The sequence below is a fragment of the Aulonocara stuartgranti genome, assembly GCF_965226115.1.
Source record: "Aulonocara stuartgranti genome assembly, chromosome: 13".
In the NCBI taxonomy this organism is placed as follows: domain Eukaryota; kingdom Metazoa; phylum Chordata; class Actinopteri; order Cichliformes; family Cichlidae; genus Aulonocara; species Aulonocara stuartgranti.
The window spans coordinates 34,408,119-34,429,830 of record NC_138949.1 but is presented as its reverse complement, the minus strand read 5'-3'; the positions used below and the strand labels follow the sequence as shown (position 1 = coordinate 34,429,830).

General features: G+C 49.1%; 3 protein-coding genes across 13 annotated transcripts in view; 2 read left to right on the top strand and 1 right to left on the bottom strand.

Moving 5' to 3' along the window:
• The window catches only part of ninl (ninein-like), a 28,123-nt gene extending 13,159 nt beyond the window's left edge, over positions 1-14,964 (top strand). For 3 of the 5 annotated variants that reach the window (XM_082557133.1, XM_082557132.1, XM_082557135.1), the window contains 19 exons: positions 23-109; positions 1,160-1,298; positions 2,659-2,724; positions 3,428-3,549; positions 3,633-3,713; positions 4,005-4,135; positions 4,219-4,356; positions 6,055-7,356; positions 7,885-7,989; positions 8,271-8,340; positions 8,580-8,747; positions 8,951-9,067; positions 9,162-9,275; positions 9,505-9,651; positions 9,736-9,885; positions 9,959-10,072; positions 14,086-14,280; positions 14,405-14,518; positions 14,594-14,964. In XM_082557133.1, coding sequence (XP_082413259.1) covers positions 23-109; positions 1,160-1,298; positions 2,659-2,724; positions 3,428-3,549; positions 3,633-3,713; positions 4,005-4,135; positions 4,219-4,356; positions 6,055-7,356; positions 7,885-7,989; positions 8,271-8,340; positions 8,580-8,747; positions 8,951-9,067; positions 9,162-9,275; positions 9,505-9,651; positions 9,736-9,885; positions 9,959-10,072; positions 14,086-14,280; positions 14,405-14,518; positions 14,594-14,785 — 3,552 coding nt within the window. In that variant the 3' untranslated portion in view covers positions 14,786-14,964. The remainder of the gene's footprint in view (positions 1-22; positions 110-1,159; positions 1,299-2,658; positions 2,725-3,427; positions 3,550-3,632; positions 3,714-4,004; positions 4,136-4,218; positions 4,357-6,054; positions 7,357-7,884; positions 7,990-8,270; positions 8,341-8,579; positions 8,748-8,950; positions 9,068-9,161; positions 9,276-9,504; positions 9,652-9,735; positions 9,886-9,958; positions 10,073-14,085; positions 14,281-14,404; positions 14,519-14,593) is intronic. The other 2 variants (XM_082557134.1, XM_082557136.1) reach the window with 2 other exon arrangements.
• Positions 14,965-15,938: 974 nt separating this feature from the next.
• Positions 15,939-21,712, bottom strand: part of gins1 (GINS complex subunit 1 (Psf1 homolog)) — a 16,394-nt gene continuing 10,620 nt past the window's right edge. For 2 of the 4 annotated variants that reach the window (XM_082558060.1, XM_082558062.1), the window contains exons 2-7: positions 17,625-17,689; positions 16,824-16,922; positions 16,653-16,743; positions 16,331-16,447; positions 16,185-16,259; positions 15,939-16,097 (exon numbers count right to left, since the gene is read on the bottom strand). In XM_082558060.1, the coding sequence (XP_082414186.1) occupies positions 16,029-16,097; positions 16,185-16,259; positions 16,331-16,447; positions 16,653-16,743; positions 16,824-16,922; positions 17,625-17,689 (516 nt within the window). In that variant the 3' untranslated portion in view covers positions 15,939-16,028. Of the gene's footprint in view, positions 16,098-16,184; positions 16,260-16,330; positions 16,448-16,652; positions 16,744-16,823; positions 16,923-17,624; positions 17,690-18,239; positions 18,355-18,624; positions 18,739-21,712 lie in introns of those variants that run through there. The other 2 variants (XM_082558063.1, XM_082558061.1) reach the window with 2 other exon arrangements.
• abhd12 (abhydrolase domain containing 12, lysophospholipase) overlaps positions 18,440-21,712 on the top strand; it is a 10,318-nt gene continuing 7,045 nt past the window's right edge. The window contains exons 1-2 of one of the 4 annotated variants that reach the window (XM_082558056.1): positions 18,440-18,567; positions 19,510-19,684. In XM_082558056.1, the coding sequence (XP_082414182.1) occupies positions 19,512-19,684 (173 nt within the window). In that variant the 5' untranslated portion in view covers positions 18,440-18,567; positions 19,510-19,511. Of the gene's footprint in view, positions 18,568-18,633; positions 18,749-18,790; positions 19,685-21,177 lie in introns of those variants that run through there. The other 3 variants (XM_082558058.1, XM_082558057.1, XM_082558059.1) reach the window with 3 other exon arrangements.

The window sequence follows — 21,712 nt, the reverse complement described above, 5'->3', positions numbered from 1 at the left end:
ACTGCTGTTTTTGTTTTGGCAGTTTGGCGGTTTGGACCCGTCCAGCGTTGGTCTGAGTCACGAGGAAAGATTGTCTGAAATCATCAAAGAGTACGAGCAGCAGTGCCGGGTAAGACCGACCGCCTTAAATTGTCACGCTTTTATTTTGAAGGGCACGATGATTTTGCAGAAACAATCTGTTTGAAGCACATTTCATTTACAGACCTGAGTGTTGGTGTGGTGATGAGGCAGCGGTCTGCAGCTTTGAATGTAAGCTGTGAAGTGTTGGACTATGTGTCCTCTCAGCCAATCAAACGCAGGCAGGCAGCAAACGTTAATACTGAGGCCGTGTAGAGACCACAGCAGGTAAAGGCTTCCCAGGAAACAGATGACAGGAAGTCCTTTCAAATTAAAATGTAATTTTAATTACACATACAGCAAATATAAACTAGAAAGTGCATTTTTTGAAGAAACTGCAGTGTGAATGCTGAAATCTGAATGTATGCACTGAAATGAATTAATTGCTGAATTTTAAGTTAAAAAATTTGAATGAGATAAGAAAACCGAATTTAATCTGACAACAAAGGTGCTGAACTGCTAAACGTTGACGTTTACACAGAAGAAGAAGTTGGAAAAAAGCTGAAAATGTTTTAATTGTAAATTAGAAAAACCTAAGAAATGAGAAAAGAAAATTTAAAGTCAGAAAACATCTGAATGAATATTAAAAGTTCATATTCTTTTTACTCATTCAGTGATTCAATGTGATCCCTCCACTTGGATCCACACAGTTTAAAACGTTCACATCTCTGAGCTTTGAAAGACTCGGTGTTGGAAAGAGAACAACGATGGCGACGTTGAGGGTAAAATGATGGCTGTAACACTGTGGACACAGCAGCAGTTGAAAGAGAAGTGCTTAAGATGAATCTTGGCAGAGTGAGGTCGTTAGGCAGGCAGGTGTGAGCCTGGTTGCCAGAGCATCTCTGCTGCTGAGGATCAATTCATCGAGTCACCAGCCTCAGGGGGGCAGCTGTAAAAACAGCTGTTTGGACATCATCCTGTCACATGTGCATTGCAGCCAAACAGCTGTTTCCTCTGTATTTGCATGTAGGCAGATACAGGACTGTGTGTGTCAGCACTGAAAACCTGTGTGTGTGTGTGTGTGTGTGTGTGTCGCGTTCAGAAGCTGCAGGACAGAAACGATGAGCTGAGCTCAGAGTTGGAGCTGCTGAAGAATCAGAGGAGAAACAGGAAGTGCAGACGGCGTGCTGGAGCCGCCAACGTGCTGAGCTGGAACCAGCAACACTCGGAGTCAGACTCAGGTAACACAACGACACACAAAAGCTCCTGACACGACAAACCCGTTCAGCCTCTAGGCTTTGTGAAAAACAGCAGACAGACGCACTAAAGTGAACCCGTTCCTGTCAGGAGAGGGCGCCGCTGTGCCTGAATCCAGAAAACCGTCCAATAAAAACGCTCGATTCACATTGGGGGGGTGTGTCCAAAGGCTGCGTCCTCCTGAGGCCGCATCTGTAGGCCGATTACGTCACAGCGACGCGCCGAAGGCTGTCCAAATTCGTAGACTCCTCCGAATGCAGCCGACAAATGCATCCTTCATTTCCCCAGATTTGAAGGATGGGTCAGGTGTGTCCTTCGTGGCCCACCATATCCCAGAATTCATAGCGCAGCCCAGACAATTTCAGTTTCTAACAATGGCGGCAGCTGCTTAGCTTTAATATTACTCTTATTATTCTTTCTGGGTCACAAAATAAACTTTTAACATATTTTCGGGAGAGAAAGTAGCTGTGCAAACATCAAATATCTGCTCAGTTTATCAAGACACCACATATTTGCAAAAGTGCTTCGATGTTTTCAGACACGTCTCTTACCCACCAGCTCGATAGCTGACCCAGGACAACAGCGAACTCCCTGCACATAGTTGTCAGGCCCCCCCCCCCCCCCCCCATGGTCTTCGCTACTCAGGTTAAACATGATATATGAGTCACTTGGATAACTTAAAAATGTTATTGTTGGGCTTTTTCAGTGTTGTGTTTGTTTGTGAGTAAATCAGTTTGGCTGAGATTGAAGTTATTAGATTAGACAAAATAAAACTTTATTAATCCATCGGGTGGTTTTCACACAGCTGAATAAACGTCAAACAGAAAACTGATTAAACAGAAGTGTGAGACGGTCGAGAGTTTATTAAACTCCACCGAGACGCAAATTCAAAGGTCTTCTGTGGACCCGGCCCACGTAGACCACGAAGGCCGGGTCCTCAGGGGGACGCAGCCCATGAATTTGGACACAGCTATTGATGTCAAAGCTGACTGCTGGTTGCTCAGTTTTATCTCCTCTAATCAGACGCACAAAAACTCTCACGAAAGTTTGTCAGACACAAAAATGAGAGAGAAGCAAACAAACGTCCAGATCACCGATCGGTCGATTGGTTGGTTCATGTTTTCTTGTCTGACGTGAACATGAGGCTGTAAAACCTGCTGAGAGACTTTAACTGGATTTACAGGTAAGGTGTGGACACGCCCACACACAGACCCACAGGTTTCAGTCTCGGTGTGAATTAATCATGTCTCTTGGTAAGTGTGTGTGTGTGTGTGTGTGTGTGTGTGTGTGTGTGTGTGTGTTCCGGTTTCTCAGAGCTGATTTGGTTTTTGTGTTTTTGTTCAGACTCGGACGTGAAGCACTGCTCGTCTCCTCGGGTCAGGAAGAAACTGGAGCCGGCTGATAAAGCAGGTGACACACACACACACACACACACACACACACACACACACTCAGTCACACAGGGCTGTATGTGATTGGCTGAGCCAGCCTCCTGAGACTTCCTGTGATTACTTAGTTACTCCCACTCGTTATACTGCTCGTTACATGTTTCATGTTTCTCTGTAAAATGAAACGCGCTGTCTCATAATCACCATTTAACAATAAACACCTGAGGCTGCAGCCCCACACACACCAACACACGTGACCTCACTCATGTATGAACACAAATCAGACATGAGACTTCAAAGCGGTCGTCATGGTGATTCTACTGTAGAAATATGGACAGGTAGAAACGGAGGCTCATCATCTGTCACCTGCTGAGTTCAGCAGCGGCTCACTTTATCACGGTGCTGGTCTGGGGTCAGCATTCACTCGGCTTTAGCGTCACTCTGGGTTCTTGGCTAGCTGCAGTATGATGCAGTTGTTTCAGTCCTGGAGCAGTGTCCGCTTCACCATCACGCTCTCGTGCAATAAAACTCAAAGTTACGTCCACGCTGACCGTGTTACTGTTCTCCTCCAACACCTGGAATCAGCTGATCGTAGCCAGAGTGCAGGAACCTATAAGTGGGATCGAGCAGGCAGGCTAACGATTCCAAGGAACTCGACTACGGCAACATGCGAACCAAAATTTTGATTGGAGCCCCGCCCCCCTCTCTCTCTCTCTCTCTCTCAGCTCTGTGCTCATTGGACGACTCGGGCCCGGCCGTCAGCATCCAGACTGAACTGGCCCTGGAACAACTGAAGCAGAAACACGAGGAGGAGCTGCAGCAGCTCAACATCCAGCTGGAGACGCAGGTCACACACACACACACACACACACATCGCACGCAGTGTGTAGCCTTCAGACCATGACACTTGCTCCTCCTCCTCCTCCACAGATGAACTACTATGAGCGCAGCTTGGAGAAGATGAGGCAGAGCATGGAGGTGGAGCGGAAGGACATCTCTCAGGCCTTCAAGGTAAGGAAGGTGTCGCACTAAAAGCTGTCGTACCAGAAACAAAGTTCCTGCGACGGGACACCGTCAGAGACGGCTGCACACTGCTCGTCTCTGACGTTTCCACTTTTGTTCAGATGTCCCAGTTTAAAGGAATGGAGTCCTGCTGGTTCCCAGTATCCCTGCTTTCCTCCTCATTTGAACTGAACTTTAAATCCACGTCAGGACGGTGCTGCAGCAGGTGCAGCAGGTGGAGCTGAACCTTGGAGGCAGCTGAACTTAAATTTTCTGGTTTTATTCTCACCTGTGTGTCAGCTGGAGATCAGCGAGCTGGAGGAGCAGAAGTCTCAGGTGGAGCAGCAGGTGAAGCAGCTGAAGGAGACCGTGGACAAACTGCAGACTCAGATCCAGCACGGAGGAGGGCGGAGCAACGAGCAGGAGCGCAGGTAACGTTACCTGTCTGAGGATTTGTACCTCAGGCTGTGGGACCCGCTCTGTTTCTGACCTTTGACCCCGGTTATGCTCCCAGGATGCAGCGGGAGCGCGCCGAGCTGGAGCAGAACTTCGCCAGAGAGATTGGTAACCTGGTGCAGCGGCTGAGCGCTGAGAAGGACCAGCTGGAGGCGGAGCTGAAGCTGAAGATGGATCAGGAGGTGATGCTGGTCAGGTGGGTGATGACCTCATAAAAATGTCAGCGGAGGTGTGATGATACCCGATGACATCATCACTGAGTGCCGACATGTAGCCTGACCCTGCATCAAATGTTTAAACCAATCATGAAGCTCGACTCTTTACCTGAGTCTGTCTCACACGGTCGACACTCCACCCATTCAAACCTCACACTTAGTTTAGCAGCCTTCCTGTGACTATCAAAATAAAACCTCTGAGACATAAAAGCTTAGGCCAGGGGTCGGCAACCCGCGGCTCCGGAGCTGCATGCGGCTCTTTAGTCTTTATTTTGCGGCTCCGGGTGGTTTGGGAAAATAAATTAGAAGTATTTAACTGAAGTGTATTTTATTTGTTTGTTTCTTTTTTACCTTGTAGTTCTAAATTGTTAGATTATTGTGATATTGAAATATAAAAATAAAATTATATCTTCTTTTTTTTTCATCGCTCAAAATAAGCATCACACTCGTGGAAGCCGGTGTAGCCGCCGAAACGCCGTGCATTTACCGAGACTTTCAACCCCAGGTAGGCCAATTATAGATCTTGGATCCACATTATGTCAGCAGCTCCACCGTGAACTATGTTAAAAACAAACACGCTCACGCCTCACAGACGACAGCTTACAGTCCTGTAAAGATGAAGTGACTTCGTACAGCCCCGACCTGCAGACGCTGTGCGTAGAGGTTCAAGAGCAGAAGTCCTGTTGTAAACATACCACGGCAGACCCGACGATGTTTGCATGAACACGCTTTTCACACACTGTTGCTGTACGCACACAGCCGGCTGTAGCTTTGCAGCTCACAGCCCGACACACACCAACACAACAGCAGAGCGAGCACAGACGTAAAGGCGGCGAGGCGTGATTGCGGGTGCCGCTCAGATGAGTCCGCCCCCCCTGTAGCGGCGCTGCAGACCACGCCCCGCCACACACATTAACCAGGTAAAATACATATTTATGCAGAATTTTGCAAATATCTATTTTTCATCTTTCAGCAGCATCGAGCTTATTTCCAATTATTTTTTAAAAGTCAGGTCAAGGCTCCAAAAGCACAAAGGCAACATGAGGGGGGCTCACAGCAGCTTTTGTTTGCTGGATCATTTTAGTTCAGCTGGGTGTCTTTACTTTGGTTATATTTCTTCAAACGTGTTCATTACATAAATAAAATGTAATTTTCTCTGTAGCACTTCATGGATTTCATAAACAGCACACCTTAGTTGCTCTGTGGATTCTTTTAAAAAGCAGTTAAAAACTTTTCTGTTCAAACAAGCCTTTTGTTGATCCACCTATTTTACATTCTTTACATTTGATCCTTTACATTGTGTATAATGTCTATTGATTGTATTGTTTATTTTAATCTTTGTGTGCAGCACTTTGTGACTGCCTGTCTGTGAAAAGCGCTTAATAAATAAACTTTACTTACTTTAGTTGTTCACACAAAGCATAAAGGTAAAAAAACAACATATACAGTGTTATCTTCGTTTTAGATTTCAAAAACTATTTGCGGTTCCCAGTGTTTGCGTTTGCGTGGAAACCGGGTCCAAGTGGCTCTTTGGGTGTTAAAGGTTGCTGACCCCTGGCTTAGGTGCTCTGAGTTCCTGTTTTTTCAAAATAAAATGAACCGACACAGTTCCCGTTGTTGTTGTTGTACGTGCATGTTGAATTATGGACGCTTGGCTGGTTTTGCGTCTCCTGGAGCAGGGAGGAGTCAGAGCAGCAGCTCGCTCAGATGAAGATGCAGCACGGTGAAGCTCAGCGCCGCCTCCTGCACCAGCTCCACCAGGAACGCCGGCGGCTGCAGGAGCAGAGAGGATTCTGGGAGAGGAGGCTCGTGCAGGCGGAGCAGGAGAAACTGTGCAGTGAGGAGCGAGCCCGGGAAGAGAAGAGGAGCATGGAGGAACGGCAAGAGGAAGAGGTCCGGCTCCTGAAAGAGCAAGTCTCCGGTTTGCAGGATGTCCTGCGGGCGTCCAGCCAATCAGAGGCCAATTTGAAGGAGGACCTGGAGGCGTCTTACAGGCGGAGCGGGGAGCTGGAGGCTCGGCTGGAGGAGGCCTGCGCGCAGCTGGAGGAGAGTATCGCCTTCTTGGAGTCTCAGGAGCTTCTGAACAAACGCCTGGCCTCGGAGAAGAGCTCGGCGGAGGGGGAGCTGCTGCTAGCGAGGAGCAGGGAGGAGGAGCTTCAGGTTCAGGTGTCCCACACAAAGGCTGAGCTGGAGGAGCTGCAGGCTGCGTCCGCGTGCCTCCTGCAGGACCGAGAGGAGGCGGCAGGAAGCTGCAACCGGCTCTCCTGCACCGTCGCCCAGCAACAGGCTCAGCTCCGAGCCCGCGAGCACACGGTCTCCTCCCTCAGGGCGGAGCTGGAGAACCTGCAGGAGGCGCTCAGGAGCAAAGCTGAGTCAGTTTCCAGACTTGCGGCCGAACTGGACTCTCTGAAGACAGACCGCGCCCGGCTGATCCAGGACCTGAAGGAGCAGGCCATGGCCGTGGACCACCTACAGCTGCAGCTGGACGGCATCTCCGAGGAGCTGGACCGGAGGAGGAGCGGCGAGGAGACCCTGCAGGAGGCTCTGGAGCAGGAGCAGAGCCGGACCTCGCTGCTCCAGTCCAGCCTGGCGGAGGAGAAAGAGGAGGTGTGGCGTCTGAGCCAGGAGAACGGGACCTACATCCGGCTCACCGACCAGCTCTCCACCCAGATCGTGGAGATGGAGGAGGAGATCTCTTCTCTCAGAGACCACCTCCGAGACCTCAGCTCCCAGCTCAACGACACCGCTGACCTGGTCCTGGAGCTCCGCAAGCAGCTCAACGCCAAGACCGGTCAGGTCGAGCCGGCGAGCAGCGAGCAGCTCCTCCAGCTGCAGACCGCTCTGCGGGACTCCGAGAGCCGGCAGAGGACGGCGGAGGAAGACTTGGAGAGGGAGAAGAAGAAGATGACGAAGCAGCTGCTGGAGCTGGAGGACCTGGTTCTGGCTCTGGAAGAGCTGGTGGAGCCGGCCGGTGCACGCAGGTTTGTGGAGCATGAGCCGGACCGGAGACCGGAGACTAACCTCCGTCTGCCTGACCCACAGTGCACTGCTGCAGACTGACCCTTCACCCCATCGCTAACCGAATGACATCATCTAAATGCATGAAAATACTTATCACTGACTCCGCCCTCCTCCTGTCTGTCCTTTTGTCTTTCCTTAAATTCTTTCTTCATAATTCAAGTCTGTTTGATCTGATTGACGACGATGATGATGATGATGATGACGTGTGGAGCCTCTGTGCTCTCGGTTTGTGAAACCAGACGAAGCCTCGCCCACTGCTGGCTGCAGCGATGGTGCCCACCTGTGCAGGTGCTGAGCTGAAGATATTAATAACGGCTTCCTCTGGTTTCTGAGCCGCCTCCTCCGACCACAGCGTGTTTCAGTTTGTGCACCATCGCTTGTATGAATATAGCGCGTGTTCACAGCGCTGGCTGAGCTGCTGTCCAATCACGACGCTGCGTTTGTCTGAGGTGCAGAGCGCGGTTCTGATTCTGTGTTTTGGGCCGCAGGACTCAGCTGGAGGAGGTCCGATCAGAGAACGCAGCGCTCCAGGAGAGACTCGGCGCCCTGCAGCAGGAAGTCCACAAGATGGAGGACGAGGTTGCCAAGAAGAGGTGAGCGCCGCGGCTCTAGCTGCAGCTCACCCCTGAGGCTGCGCAGGTGTGCAGGCAGGTGGTTGTTTCTGAGCAGGTGAGGCAGAACCTGCTGTCATCTGATTGGCTAAAGGTGACGATGGGCCGTGATGAGTCAGGAGCTCAGCGTAAACCTGAGATAGCTTGACCCGGTTTACTCTCCTCTGGTCTCGGCGCAGGATCGGCATCCTTCTAATGTTGTCGCCCTTTAATGTTAAATTTAATGCTGCAGAGCCACATGACGCCGTCTTCTCCTCCTGCAGGAGGAAACTGGAGGAGATGGAGAGAGAACACGAGAGAAGCAGAGAAGAAGAAGAGAGGCTGCACAGAGAGGTGAGCGCTGACCAAACTCCACTGAAATATCTGCTGATTTAAGCCGAGGTGTTTGTGACCCGTCTGCACCGGACTCAGATTTCTCTTGATTTTACAAACACGTTTATGTCTGTGTCGCTCAGGGTTTAATACTTTAAATGTAATCCGATTACACTGCTTCTGATTCTCCAAACCAGGATATGTCTGGTTCAGGTTTTAGAAATCCAGATTATGATTGATGATGATGATGATGTGTGCAGAACTCCAGATATCGTGAGGAGGTTCTGGATCTGAGCAGCAGGAACCTGCAGCTGAGCACCGACAACGCTGAGCTCAGCACCCGTCTCCGTGGAGACCAGGAATCAGTCCGTATGCTGCACGAGCGCCTAGCGACGGTTTCTAAGGAGCAGGAAGAGGAGCATGCGACGGTAAGCTGAGCGTCGATGATGCTCACACTTGTCGCTTTTGTTTTTTCTTCACTCGTTTGACTTTAGATTTTACCGGTGGCGAGGTGTCGTCACTCCACTACGGCAGCGCGGAGACCCCAGTGTGTGAACGGGATGGGTCGAGAACGTGGCGACGAGTGTATCTGCCGTGAGCTCTGACGGATGAACGGTTTCTGCTGTTTCAGGTGCGGCGGCTGCAGGACGCAGCGCTGCAGCACGAGCGGGAGAAGCTGCAACTGCAGGCGTCCTGGACACAGGAGAAACAGCTGCTGGAGGCGGAGCTTAGCACCTCCAAGGAGAAGGTAGGAGGTTCTGAATTAAAACTGTGCAGGATCCCAGCTCAGAGCTGTTAATGAGGTCAACAAGGACACTCACCTCGCTGTGCTTCATTCTCAGCTGGAGCGCCAGCCGGTGCTGGAGGCGGAGCTCAGCGCCGTGACTCTGAAGCTGCAATGGGTGGAGGAGGACAAGGCCAAACTGCTGAGAGACGCCGATGAGCGAAATACAAAGGTCGATATCGCAGACATTAAATGTGAAAAACAAGAAAACGAACAGCAACACCTGCAGCTTTAACGCAGGACAGGTTTAACCCTCGGGGTCAAAGGTCAGGCCACGTCACACTCCGCTCTTTCAGCCATGCGTGAAGGCGTTTGGACGAGGTCGTCGAGTGGACGTTAGTGTTAGCTAGCTTTAAGCCTCAGTCTGTGTCACATGATCACAGAGCCTTTTTTTTCTTCAGGTGGAGAAGCTGCAGCAGAGCGTCCTGTCTCTGGAGTCGGAGGCGGAGCTCCTTCGCTCTCAGCTTGCCGCCATCAGTCAGGAGAAACTCAGCCACGCCCAGGATGCGACGGAGCTACAGAGGAAGTTGCAGGAGGCTCAGAGCAGGGTGAGACCGCCACCTCTGACATCGCCACGTTGACTATGACTGGACTGCGGCCCCATCATTCTGATTGGCTGCTTCCTGTTTCAGGTGGAGGAGTTGGAGGCCGGTGTCAGGAAGCTGATGAGGGAGAAGGAGGAGCTCCGACAGGCGCTGCAGGAGCAAGAGGAGCAGGCCTCTGTCACTCTGCAGGAAGAGACCTGCAAACTGAGAGTCCAGAACCAGGAGCTCCAACACCAGGTACTGTCCAGGTGCAGCTGGGGGGCGGGGTCTGCTCAAGATTCTTAAAGCTGATTGGTCGATGTTTGCTCAGCTCTCGGAGCTGCAGGTGGAAAATGTGAAGGTCCACAAACTGAGCGAGGAGCAAAAGGAGCTGAAGAGCAGACTGAGTGAGGCGGAGGAGGCCCGGATCCAGGCCCAGGACCAGGTCTGTGCCCCGGATCAGGACTGCAGGGGGGTCCAATCAGATAAGAGTTTTATCAACAGGAACCAGGGCTGCAGCGAGTCTTTGACTGTTTCGAAACCAATTTGTTTCCGTACAAATTCTTTCAATGCTTCGTCATCATGGAAACGTTTGCGACTAAAACCAGGCCTGCAGTATAATTCAATTCAATTTTATTTATATAGCGCCAAATCACAACATAAGTCGCCTCAAGGCGCTTCATAGATACAGAGGAAAACCCAACAATCACATGACCCCCTATGAGCAAGCACTTTGGCGACAGTGGGAAGGAAGAACTCCCTTTTAACAGGAAGAAACCTCCAGCAAAACCAGGCTCAGGGAGGGGCGGGGCCATCTGCTGTGATTGGTTGGGGTGAGAGAAGGAAGACAGGATAAAGACATGCTGTGGAAGAGAGACAGAGGTTAATAACAGATATGATTCAATGCAGAGAGGTCTGTTAATACATAGTGAGCGAGAAAGGTGACTGGAAAGGGAAAACTCAATGCATCATGGGAATCCCCAGCAGCCTACGTCCATTGCAGCATAACTAAGGGAGGATTCAGCGTCACCTGGTCCAGCCCTAACTATATGCTTTAGCAAAAAGGAAAGTTTGAAGCTTAATCTTGAAAGTAGAGATAGTGTCTGTCTCCTGAATCCAAACTGGAAGCTGGTTCCACAGAAGAGGGGCCTGAAAACTGAACGCTCTGCCTCCCATTCTACTTTTAAGTAAAGGTTTAGCTACAGTCAGCTTGAAGGCCTGTGGTACATAGCTGATTATTAGAGATAAGTTGATCATATTTAAGATTGAAGCATTAATTAATGGCAGGACTTCTTTGAGCAGTTTTGTAGGAATGGGGTCTAAAAGACACGTTGATGGTTTGGAGGAAGTAATTATTGAAGTTATTTTCTTCAATCAGTGATGAATAGTAAGATGTTCTGGCTTTGCGGAGGACTTTCTTATAAAGCAGCAAACTATTTCTCCAGGCTAAATGATGATCTTCTAAATTTGTGACACGCCATTTCCTCTCCAGCTTACGAGTCATCTGCTTTAGGCTACGTGTTTATACCACGGAGTCAGGTACTTCTGATTAGAGACCTTAGTTTTCACAGGAGCTACAGTATCCAGAGTCGTACGTAGTGAGGAGGTGAAATTATTAACAAGATGATCGACCTCTGTTGGGGTAGCGTTCAGATAGCTGCTCTGCTCTATGTTGGTACAGGGCATTGAAGATGATAACAGTAGGTGGATTATATTCTTAAACTTAGTTACAGTGCTTTCACAAAGACATCTACTGTGATAAAGTCTACTCTCCACCGCTGTGTAATCAATTATTGTAAATGTAAATGTTATCAGGAAATGATCAGACAGGAGAGGGTTTTCAGGAAACACTGTTAAATGTTCAGTTTCTATGCCATATGTTAAAACAAGATCTAGAGTGTGATTAAAGTGGTGGGTGGGTTCTTTTACATGTTGAGAGAAACCAATTGAGTCTAATAACAGATTAAATGCCATGTTGAGGCTGTCATTTTTAGCATCTACATGGATGTTAAAATCACCCACAATAATTATTTTATCTGAGCTCAGAACTAAATTAGATATAAAGTCTGAGAAATCAGAGAGAAACTCTGTGTAAGGCCCAGGTGGACGATAGATGATAACAAGTAAGACTGGTTTCTGAGTTTTACAACTGGGGAGGACAAGGCTAAGCATCAGGCTTTCAAATGAATTAAGTCTGTCTGGGTCTTTGGTTGATTAATAGGCTGGTGTGAAAAATTGCTGCCACACCTCCCCCTCGGCCTGTGCTTCGAGGTTTCTGGTAGTTAGAATGACTCGGGGGTGTTGATTCATTTAAACTAACATAATCATCCTGCTGCAACCAGGTTTCTGTAAGGCAGAGTAAATCGATTTGTTGATCAATTATTAAGTCATGTACTAACAGAGACTTGGAGGAGAGAGACCTAATATTTAATAATCCACATTTCACTGTGTTACTCTTTGGTTCAGATGTGGATACTGTATTGTTCTTTCTTTGTGATTGTTTATGTTTAAGTTGTTTGTTGCTGGTTTTTAGTTTGTTTTTTGTCTTTTTGGAAGCTGACACAGTCTCTATGGAGATGGTTTGGGGGGGTAGCAGGAGGAGAGAAGCTGCAGAGAGGCGTGTAGGACTGCAACTCTGCTTCCTGGTCCCAACTCTGGATAGTCATATTTTGGGGGGTTTAATAAATTTGTCCATATTTCTAGAAATGAGAGCTGCTCCATCCAAAGTGGGATGGATGCCGTCTCTCCTAACAAGACCAGGTTTCCTCCAGAAGGTTTGCCAATTATCTATGAAGCCCACATCGTTTCTGGGACACCACTCAGACAGCCAGCAATTTAAGGAGAACATGCGGCTAAACATGTCACTCCTGGTCTGATTGGGGAGGGGACCAGAGAAAACTACAGAGTCCCACATTGTTTTGGCAAAGTTACACACGATTCAATATTGATTTTAGTGACCTCCGATTGGCGTAACCGGGTATCATTACTGCCGACGTGAATTATGATCTTACTGAATTTACGTTTACCCTTAGCCAGCAGTTTTAAATTTCCTTCAATGTCGCCTGCTCTGGCCCCTGCCGGTGTCTCTAGCTTCACATGTCTGAGAACAGAATCACCAATTACCAGAGTTTGACCCCCGGCGGGTGTGTCGCCGAGTGGGGAAGAACGGTTAGACACATGAACGGGTTGATGGTGTACCTGGGGCTTCTGTTTAGGACTATGCTTCCTCCTCACCGTCACCCAGCCGCCCTCTTTCCCCAGCTGCTTGGGGTCTGCCGGGGAACAGCTAGCGGGGCCTACGGTATCTTCGGCTGCACCAGCTACAGGGGCCTGGCTAGCTACGGGTGAATGAAGGGTGCGAAGCAGAGTCTCCAATTCAGTAATCCTGGCCTCCAGAGCTGCAAATATGCTACATTTGTTACAGATATCATTACTGCTAAAGGAGGCCGAGGAGTAACTAAACATCTGACACAATGAGCAAGAAAGTGCAGGAGGGACAGGTGAAGTAGCCATGGTGCTAACGAGTCGGCTACGAGCTAAGCTGAGCTAGCGAAACCATAAAGACACAGGGAGTGTGTTTCGGATGAAGCACATGAAGATTATACTATGAAAAAGAATGTATTTAAAAGGTTTTAATTAAATTGCAGATAAGCTACTCAGAAACACCACTGTGTGTTTGAGCAGGAACAGGAAGTGATACTCTACCGCAGAGCGAGCGAACACCAGGTGACACGCTCATTCAGCCCAGTGTTAAACACAAAGAGGCGGAGCCATTACCGACTCACTGAGCTCAGGTAGAATGAAAGAAACAGCTGCTCGAGTCCTTCATCAAACTGTGACGTGAAGTAAAGCTCCGCCCACCGCTGCACACACAAATCTGCAGATGATCGGAGGCGTGTTTAAAACGCTCACGGGGGGATGGGGTGTACCACGCCATATTTATTTTCAAGGATTTCTGAACAGTTTTCAGGTTGAGAGTGAAATGTTAGTTACATTTCATTAAAATATAAAAATAAACTGATGGTGGTCGGGTCAGTCGACGCCATCATAACATCAGAAACACTTCAGAACGCTGACACGCTCGCTGTTGTACATCACAGACACGGTGTACGTCCATAAAGGCACCCATATGGAAAAGATATATATAAATCTTATAAAGTTTTTATTTGTCTTGTATGAAACTTGTATGAAAAGCATACAAGAGTGAAAACAGATATAAGATCCCTTGAAAAATTATACAATGAAACTTGTATGTTTCGTATACTTACTAAAAAAATATATTTTTACTCATGATTTACTTTCATGAGTAAATCATGTATGTTTTTACTATTTCTTTTCCATATGGGCACACACATACACGCCGTGTGAGTATTTGGACGCTGCAAGGATAAAAACGATTGGTCACTAAAGCTCTGGATGTCTGATCGGCGGCCATGTTTAAAACTGTCGTCTGTGCAGGCGGTGCGAGCAGACGCCGCCCTCAGCGTGGCGCAGGCGCAGCACCTGCGACAGCAGCAGGAGGACAACAGCTGCAGGGACTGGGCGGAGGTGCTGCAGGCCCGGCTGATGGAGGAGCAGAGGAGTCGTCTGCAGCTGGAGGAGGAGCTGAGGCAGCAGGAGCAGAAGAGCAGCTCTCAGATCAGCACGAAGCAGGTGGGTCAGAGGTCAGAGGTTACCCTTTTATGAGGAGAATGATGACCGCTGCCCGCAGCAGCGACAGGCCGTCCCTCTCACTGCATTACACCTGTCACTTCCTGTGTGTGTGTGTGGCGTTTAGGATCAGTACGAGAAGGCAATGGCGGCGCTGCAGCAGAGGGCGGAGGATGTGGAAACCAAACTGAAGGCGGTCCGTCTGCTCCTGCAGGAAAAGGTGGAGCAGCTTAAAGAGCAGGTGAGCGTTGGCGCCGCTTCTCCGCCATTCACAAACGTCCGGTCGAACTTTGACCCGTTGCCGTTTTTCCCACAGCTGGCGAGGAACGCCAAGTCGAGCGCACTGCTGAAGGACCTGTACGTGGAGAACTCGCAGCTGATGAAGGCGCTGCAGGTCACCGAGCAGCGGCAGAAACGCGCCGAGAAGAAGAACTTCCTGCTGGAGGAGAAGGTCGGCGCGCTCAACAAGCTGCTGAGGGACATCGTCCCTGCATCGCTCGCCACATAACCATGCCAACGCAGAGCAGAAGGCCCCAGCAGGAGGGGGCGGGGCCTCACCTGTGCCCTGTGTGGAGCAGGTGGATGTCTGGAGCACACACACGTTCGGTGTGTCAGTATTATCTTTGTTTATAATGAAACTTTTTTATATTTTTGCGTCATTGAAATAAAGTTTTAATGTCTCTGTGACTCCGCCTCCTCCAGCTGATTCACTTCCTGTCACATATCATGTTGTAGGAGTTACACAGCAAATCGCTGGTTTTCATTGTTAGTCTCAAACGATCAACATTGAAAGTCTGCGGTGTCAAACATGCAGCTCGGGGGCCAGAACCGGCCGCCTGAGCGCCTTGAGGCGACTTTTGTTGTGATTTGGCGCTATATGCTACATAAATAAAATTGAATTGAATTGCTCAGGTCCGGTGTGAGCTGTGAGGAGCGAGTGGGAGAAAGCCACGAGGACGCGACGGTCACGGCTTTAAAGCTTCAGAGCTCTGCTCTTTTATCTTTATGTCATCTTACCTTTATCTTTTTAACCAGACGTCCCGGCGACGCCGAGCTTCTGCAGCCAATAACCGCAGCGATAAACTCGATCAGCTGAACCTGAACATCAACATTTTATTTGATTTCAAAGTATGATTACAGGTTTACAGGTAATGCTTCACACCTGTGCTGACGTACACTCACTGGCCAATGTCATGATGTCATATCCACATGGACCAGAGTCTGAGGAAAACTTTCACCTTGTTGAATCTGAGACGCTCTGGAGGTCCATGATGGCATATGCCTGTCTAATCCGGTCTTTAAGTGATGGCGTATGAACTCTGGGTCCAAACTACTGTTTATTAAGGCTGTTGTGTTTTTAACATGTTTTAATGTTTTGTATCTTGTTCTGTTTAATCAGTGATCACTGTCGGCCTCTGTTTTTAAACCCTTCTAATGTAACTACAGCCCATGCAGCAGTATATGAATGACTAACCTCGTATTGTGGATGGATTATCTCAGTTGTTCTCCTGACTGAAGTCTGGTCCGTTTACAGCATCCTGCCATGTGACTGCATTTGTCTCTAACCATCAGTAACCCTCATGTTAACTTTTATACAGTGGAAAGAAGTTAGTGTTCATCCTCCAGCTTCACTGTGAGCTTTTAAATAAAGTAGGCGGAGCTTGAAAAAAACAATTTATTATCCCATCAGAAGAAGAGCCCAGAATAAAGGTGAGTGCAGATGTTTTCCAGCTGCTGAAACATCTGCATCGTCAGGACACCACATGCTCCAGGACGCCCTGACGAATCAGCTGCTCACATTTCCACCGCGGCAGGAAGTGCTGAGGACAGAGGAGACGTTACCATGACAACTTGAAACATTTCACATGTTTTTAAACAGTAGAAGAAGAGTGGCATCCCGTCCTCACCTGGCTGTTCTTCTTCAGCAGGATCACAGTGCCGTCGTCAATCTCAAACTCGCCGTGGTCCTTGAGACACCTCACCTGAAAAACAAAGACAGATGTCGGCGTCAGTGCTACGAGGTCATGCTGCAGCTAAAGGTCAAATGTCTCACCTCGATGTAGAGGCTCTTTGGAGGCTTCATGTCCTGCGTGATGTCCAGACCCTCATTGCCCCCCAGAGAGCGCATGAAGGAGGCCAGAGACTTCTTATACTGACTGAACCACTGCAGCTAAAACACACACACCTGTCAGCTGATTTGCCACACACACACACACAAGAGCTACAGTACGCTCTGCTGCCTCTTTCACAATAAAAGCCCCCCCTGAAGTGAATTATTCAGGCTTTTAAAGTGAAAGTTTACAATAGCCAATAAAAAGAGCAACAGAGCATCAGCATCACCTGAGAGAAAACACAGGAAGTGATGTCACACTCACCTCCTCTGCACACATGTGGAAGCGAACATTGGCGGGCAGCACGCTGCCGTACTCCCAGCGCAGCGCTCTGATCCTCAGCAGCCGGTCGTACCTGCGACAAAGACCAGCAAAGGTCATTGAGGAGAAAGGTGAGGCAGAGAGAGGTGGTCACATGACTGCAGGTGTGGTTACAGGTAGGCAGTGACGCAGCGCTGGTTCCTCAGCAGGCAGCAGTGGCGCAGTTTGATGGAGGGAATCAGCTTGGCGCGACCTTCGCTCTTCGCCTCGTTCCTGAAACACACGAACATCAGCTGATCAGTGATGCCGTCAGTCGCACCTGTCTGTGCGACACTCAGGTGCCAGAGAGGATGCTGGATGGGGTCCCGCTGAGCAGTTTGGGGTGGGCGGGGCCTTCATGACACTCTGAACCAGCACTCAGGTGGTGTTCCTCCTTTTTAGAAGGAGGTCTGGAGGATGTGCTCCAGCTTCAGGAGAATCACACTCCTCAGCCTCCCTGAGCCTGGTTCTGCTGGAGGTTTCTTCCTGTTAAAAGGGAGTTTTTTCTCTCCACTGTTGCCAAAGTGTCTGATCGAAGGCTGACTCGGTTTCTCGGTGTTACTGTAGGGTCTTTACATTTACCTGAGGCAACTGTTGTTGGAAATTTGTTGCTGTATAAATACAATTTTATTTAATTCATGAGATAAAATTTTCATTGCATTTAGTATTATTTATTACTTTTATTGTAACATTAACTGTAGGTGGTTTTGGACCCAGTATCATTATTTTAAACTGAAACTGAGGCCCAAAGCTTCACATGGCTTCCTGTTTATTTGATACGGATTTCATGGGTTTTAAAACCTGCTATGAGAGGGAGGAGCGGGGTCACGGGAAGTGTAATCTGGTCATGGTCAGGTTAACAGAAACCTGGATCCAAACCCTCAGACCCTGGGAACCCTGAGGAAACCTGCACAGATCAGCCTGCTGTGGACTCACACGTCACTCTGGTTCTGCTCGTAAAGCGCCTCCATCTCCTGCAGCACCTGTCGCAGTCCATCCTCCTGAAACGCAGAAACCAAACCAGTTGTGAGTGAGGCTCAGTGACCTGATGGAGCAGCACCTGGTGGAGGCACAGACCTCCACAAAGCACTACTGACTTGTTATTACTCTACACACGAGTTTGACACCACTTTGATAATTCAGCATATGCAGGAAATGATTCACCACGAAGAGCCCAACATAACTAGATATTAACTGTGTGCTGCTGGCTGCACATCGATGTCGTTAAAACAGCCGACATGTAATGCAGTGCTTGTTATGTGTAAACATGTTTAGATGAGATCTCTAAGACGCGCGTAATTCTGTCCAACACTTTTCAGAGTCCGTTTTCTTAAATTCCCCTCATTGGTCTGTTGGTCAGTATTTGAATCATCCGACCTGAGCCGAAGTTTAGTCCTGTGTCTGCACTGGCTGACGATGTGTTTGCGATGCCTCACAGACCGATTATTCTGCTCTGGGCAGCAGGTAAATGTTAAAATATCCGGTTTGTGAATGGAGTCCGCTGCCTCTGAAAACCGGGTGAAGCCCTGGGTTTTCGCCGGGATCACTCACGTTAAACGCGGGCAGCTGTCCGTCGCTCATGCGGTGGAGCTCTCTGATCAGCTCGATGGCTTTTTCGCAGAACATCGTGGCACCTCAAAAACGAGCAGAATCCCGGCGAATCTCTCCGTTGGGCCGCGACACGCTCCTACTTCACCGGGCGGCTCACGTTCGCGGTAAAAACAATGTTTTGATCACGTGACCGTTCCAGGCGCAGCTCCGGAAGCCGCGTTGAGTCAAACCTCCAACTCCGCGACACGAAGCGGGCAGCTGCGATTCCTAAAAGCTCGGGAAGAGTCGGAGATGCGGTGAAGCGGCTTCATTTGAGCCCAACTCAGAGGTGAGAGTGAGCCGTGCTAGTGCTGGTGTCGCCGTGGGCGGGAAAGCCGTCATTTACCGTCAGATCTCAGTTCTATCCCGTAGCGTGACTTCCGGTAAGCGCAGCGGCTAAAATAAAGCCGTCATCCCGACAGGAGCCTCTGACAACCGGGAACAGGACGAGCCGGACTCACTGGCTCTGTGTGAGTTCATAAAGCCGCCTTTAACGCACTTTCCGCCGCTTCTTCCTGGGTTAGCGTCACTGTTAATACTGCGTTCACGTTCCACCGGAAAAACGAGCTCTCTGCAGCAAAATCCCTGAAAAATAAGTCAAAACTTCCGGGGTGATCGTGGGTTTCATCCACGCTTCCAATCAAATACACATCACTCCAGCTGCTTATCAGGGAATTACTTGATCTTTGTGGTGGCTTCTCTTTGTGGGACTTATTTGATCCTCAGTGTCCTGATGTCGATTCATAAATGTTTTAGTTTGTGATTTTTGGGTGTGTGGTGTGTATTGGAATGAAATACAATGAATAAATCACGATAGAAGCTACTTAAATATTCCAACACAGAGACGGAGATCACAGCTTCTCACGCTTCACTTTGGTCACGTCCTTCTGGGCGTTTCTTGACTTTCCGAGCTGCCCCTGAGAGCCCCGTGCGCTTCCTTTTTTCTTCATTCTTTCTTTAATCCTCATAAACCGGTTTTGTTTTGATTGTCGTTGCTCCGACGCTCCCCGGAGGCCGTGGACGCGTCACTGTGCGCCCACGTGGTTGTGTTACCTGCGCTGCGGTTGGCTGCGGCAGATCTGCTTCAGATCAGCTGCTCTCTGCGGATCTCGGCGCAGGCACAGTGGGGACTCGGCTCCGTGCTCACCGGCTCTCAGCGCTCCGTCACCCGCACAGCAGCCGACGACGGGGGTATCCTCCGGTTAACATCCGCTTTCAATCACGTTTCCAGGCATGCGTAAGCGGACCAACTCGCAGACAGCGGAGCATGACAGCGGGACCACCGGTACTCTGCTGGACAGCGACACGGACCTGAAGCAGCGCACCGGCAGAGAAGCGGCAGGGCCCGCAGCAGGCGGCCGGCAGGGCCCGGGAGCGGACCGGAGCATGGCCAAACCGTTCCGGAGGTGAGAGGCGGGACAGGTGCTTGTGATGCTGAAGCATCGCGTTATTTAGATGAAAATCAGTGTGATGTGAAGTGAATTCAGTTTCATAGAAAAAATATTTGTTTTTGCTGCTTTTCTACTCAAGTTTATTCATTTAAGAATAATCAGTGCTGAACAAGAGAGTGAGACAGTCAACAGCGATAAAGGTACAAGTACATAATGATAAGTCTGTGAAGGTTCTCAGTCATCCAGGTCATCTAGTCAAAGGAGCTTGCAAAACAGAGGCGGGGCTTACGACACCAACTCTCTGCCATCTATAATCCAGTTTTGAGTTCCCTTCCCAGACGCCTTAACGCCCACTCACATCCTGGGCCATCTGACCTCAGGACATCACATGATAAGGTGGGGCCAGGTTTCACAATGAACACACCCGAAACTCTGGCTGATTGGGACCCACACCCAGTTTCCCACCTTGGCTCAGGCGATTAGAGGATCATCAGGGGGTCCTTTTGTCCCTCTGTGGGGGGAAACTCCCACTAGGTTTATATCTGGGACTCTCCACCATTTGACCTTAGAACTGAAGAAGCTTCTCGGATGAAGGTGAAACGTCTTCAAGCAACTTAAAGAAGTCCAGACGCTTTTCTTTGAAAGCTCCTTTGACTACATAATGATAAGCAGCTCACATGTAAATAGAAATAAGAAGAAACAACAGTGAAATGGAAAGTTAAAAATTACACCTCGAATAAGAACATTTTATAGAAAATGCTTAAAAACTGAGTTGAATAAACAGCTTATTAAAAAACGTCACAGAGGAGACCAAAAGTGTCCCGTCTGGGTGATCAGAGCGGGGTTGTCAGCTATTTCCTCAGTGTGCTGGAATTTTGACCCTCGTGCTAGATCTGATTGTGGGGCGGCATTTCTGGTCCGACTGGTTTCACCGAGGCCGGCGAGCTGGTCAGACTGGAAGCTGCAGGTCGGACTGAATAAAGCAGCGCCTCGTTCAAAGCTCTGAAGCTGCTCTTTGTTTACTGCAGCAGGAAACTTTACATCGAGATGCCAAAGATATTTACCTGCCACAGCTGACACACTCACGCTGTCGCAACATCATCATCATCACGTTTAGTTTAACCGAGTCATCTGTGGTTACAGCCACAGGAAGTCAGCAGTTACAGCAGCTTCACTGAGAGACAAACAAACATGAAGCTGCTGTGATTCTGACGTTCTCTCCATCAGGATGACGCTGACACTTTCTGTGAGAGCTTCGTCATCAGGTCGGCCTTCATCCCGACTTTATTGTTGAGTGTTCGGTCACGGCTCAGAGCTTCGTAGGACCGCCTCCAGCAGCACATCACAGCTGGGGCTGAAGAAGGCTCTCAGGCTCCGCCTTCACAGCCGCCCTTTAATGAAGGAATTTAAAGAAAATACTCCAAAAAAACAAAGCGACTCTTTTCTGATCTTTAATACACGAAGAATGTCAGAGCCCGTTTAACCCCAGCTCGGCCTGTCAGGTCCACTCTTCTTCTTTGGTTTAATCCTGATTAGATCTCTGCAGCTCGCACGCCAGCAGGTCACCTGAAGCACAGGTCAGGCCCAGTGCATCCTGGGACGTTGACGCTGTCGTTTTGGGCTGTTTGGTCACATTGAAACCTTTGAACAAACGACGTGAGCTCAGACCTTCGTCATCAGCATTTTATTGACTTTACAGGGCAGAAAAATGCGACACGTTTAAATATTTGGACGATAAATGATGTTAAAACGTTTTTGTCATCATTTGTTCTGTAAAATGATTTTCAGCTGTTTTAAGGTCAAGAGTTTTAAAACAAACATTAAAAACACGTTGAACTGTTTTCTGATTGGTTTGCTTACGCAGACACACTCTATCTCCACGGTGACCGTCACACACCTGTACACACACCGCCGCGGCGGCTCGTTAAAGCGATGGAGCGCCGACGCCCTCGTGGTCAGTGCTTAGTCACGTTGAAAGCGAGCGCTGCCGCTGCGTCTGACTGACCTCACGCACAGGCGAGCGCTAAAATGGCACCTGTCACG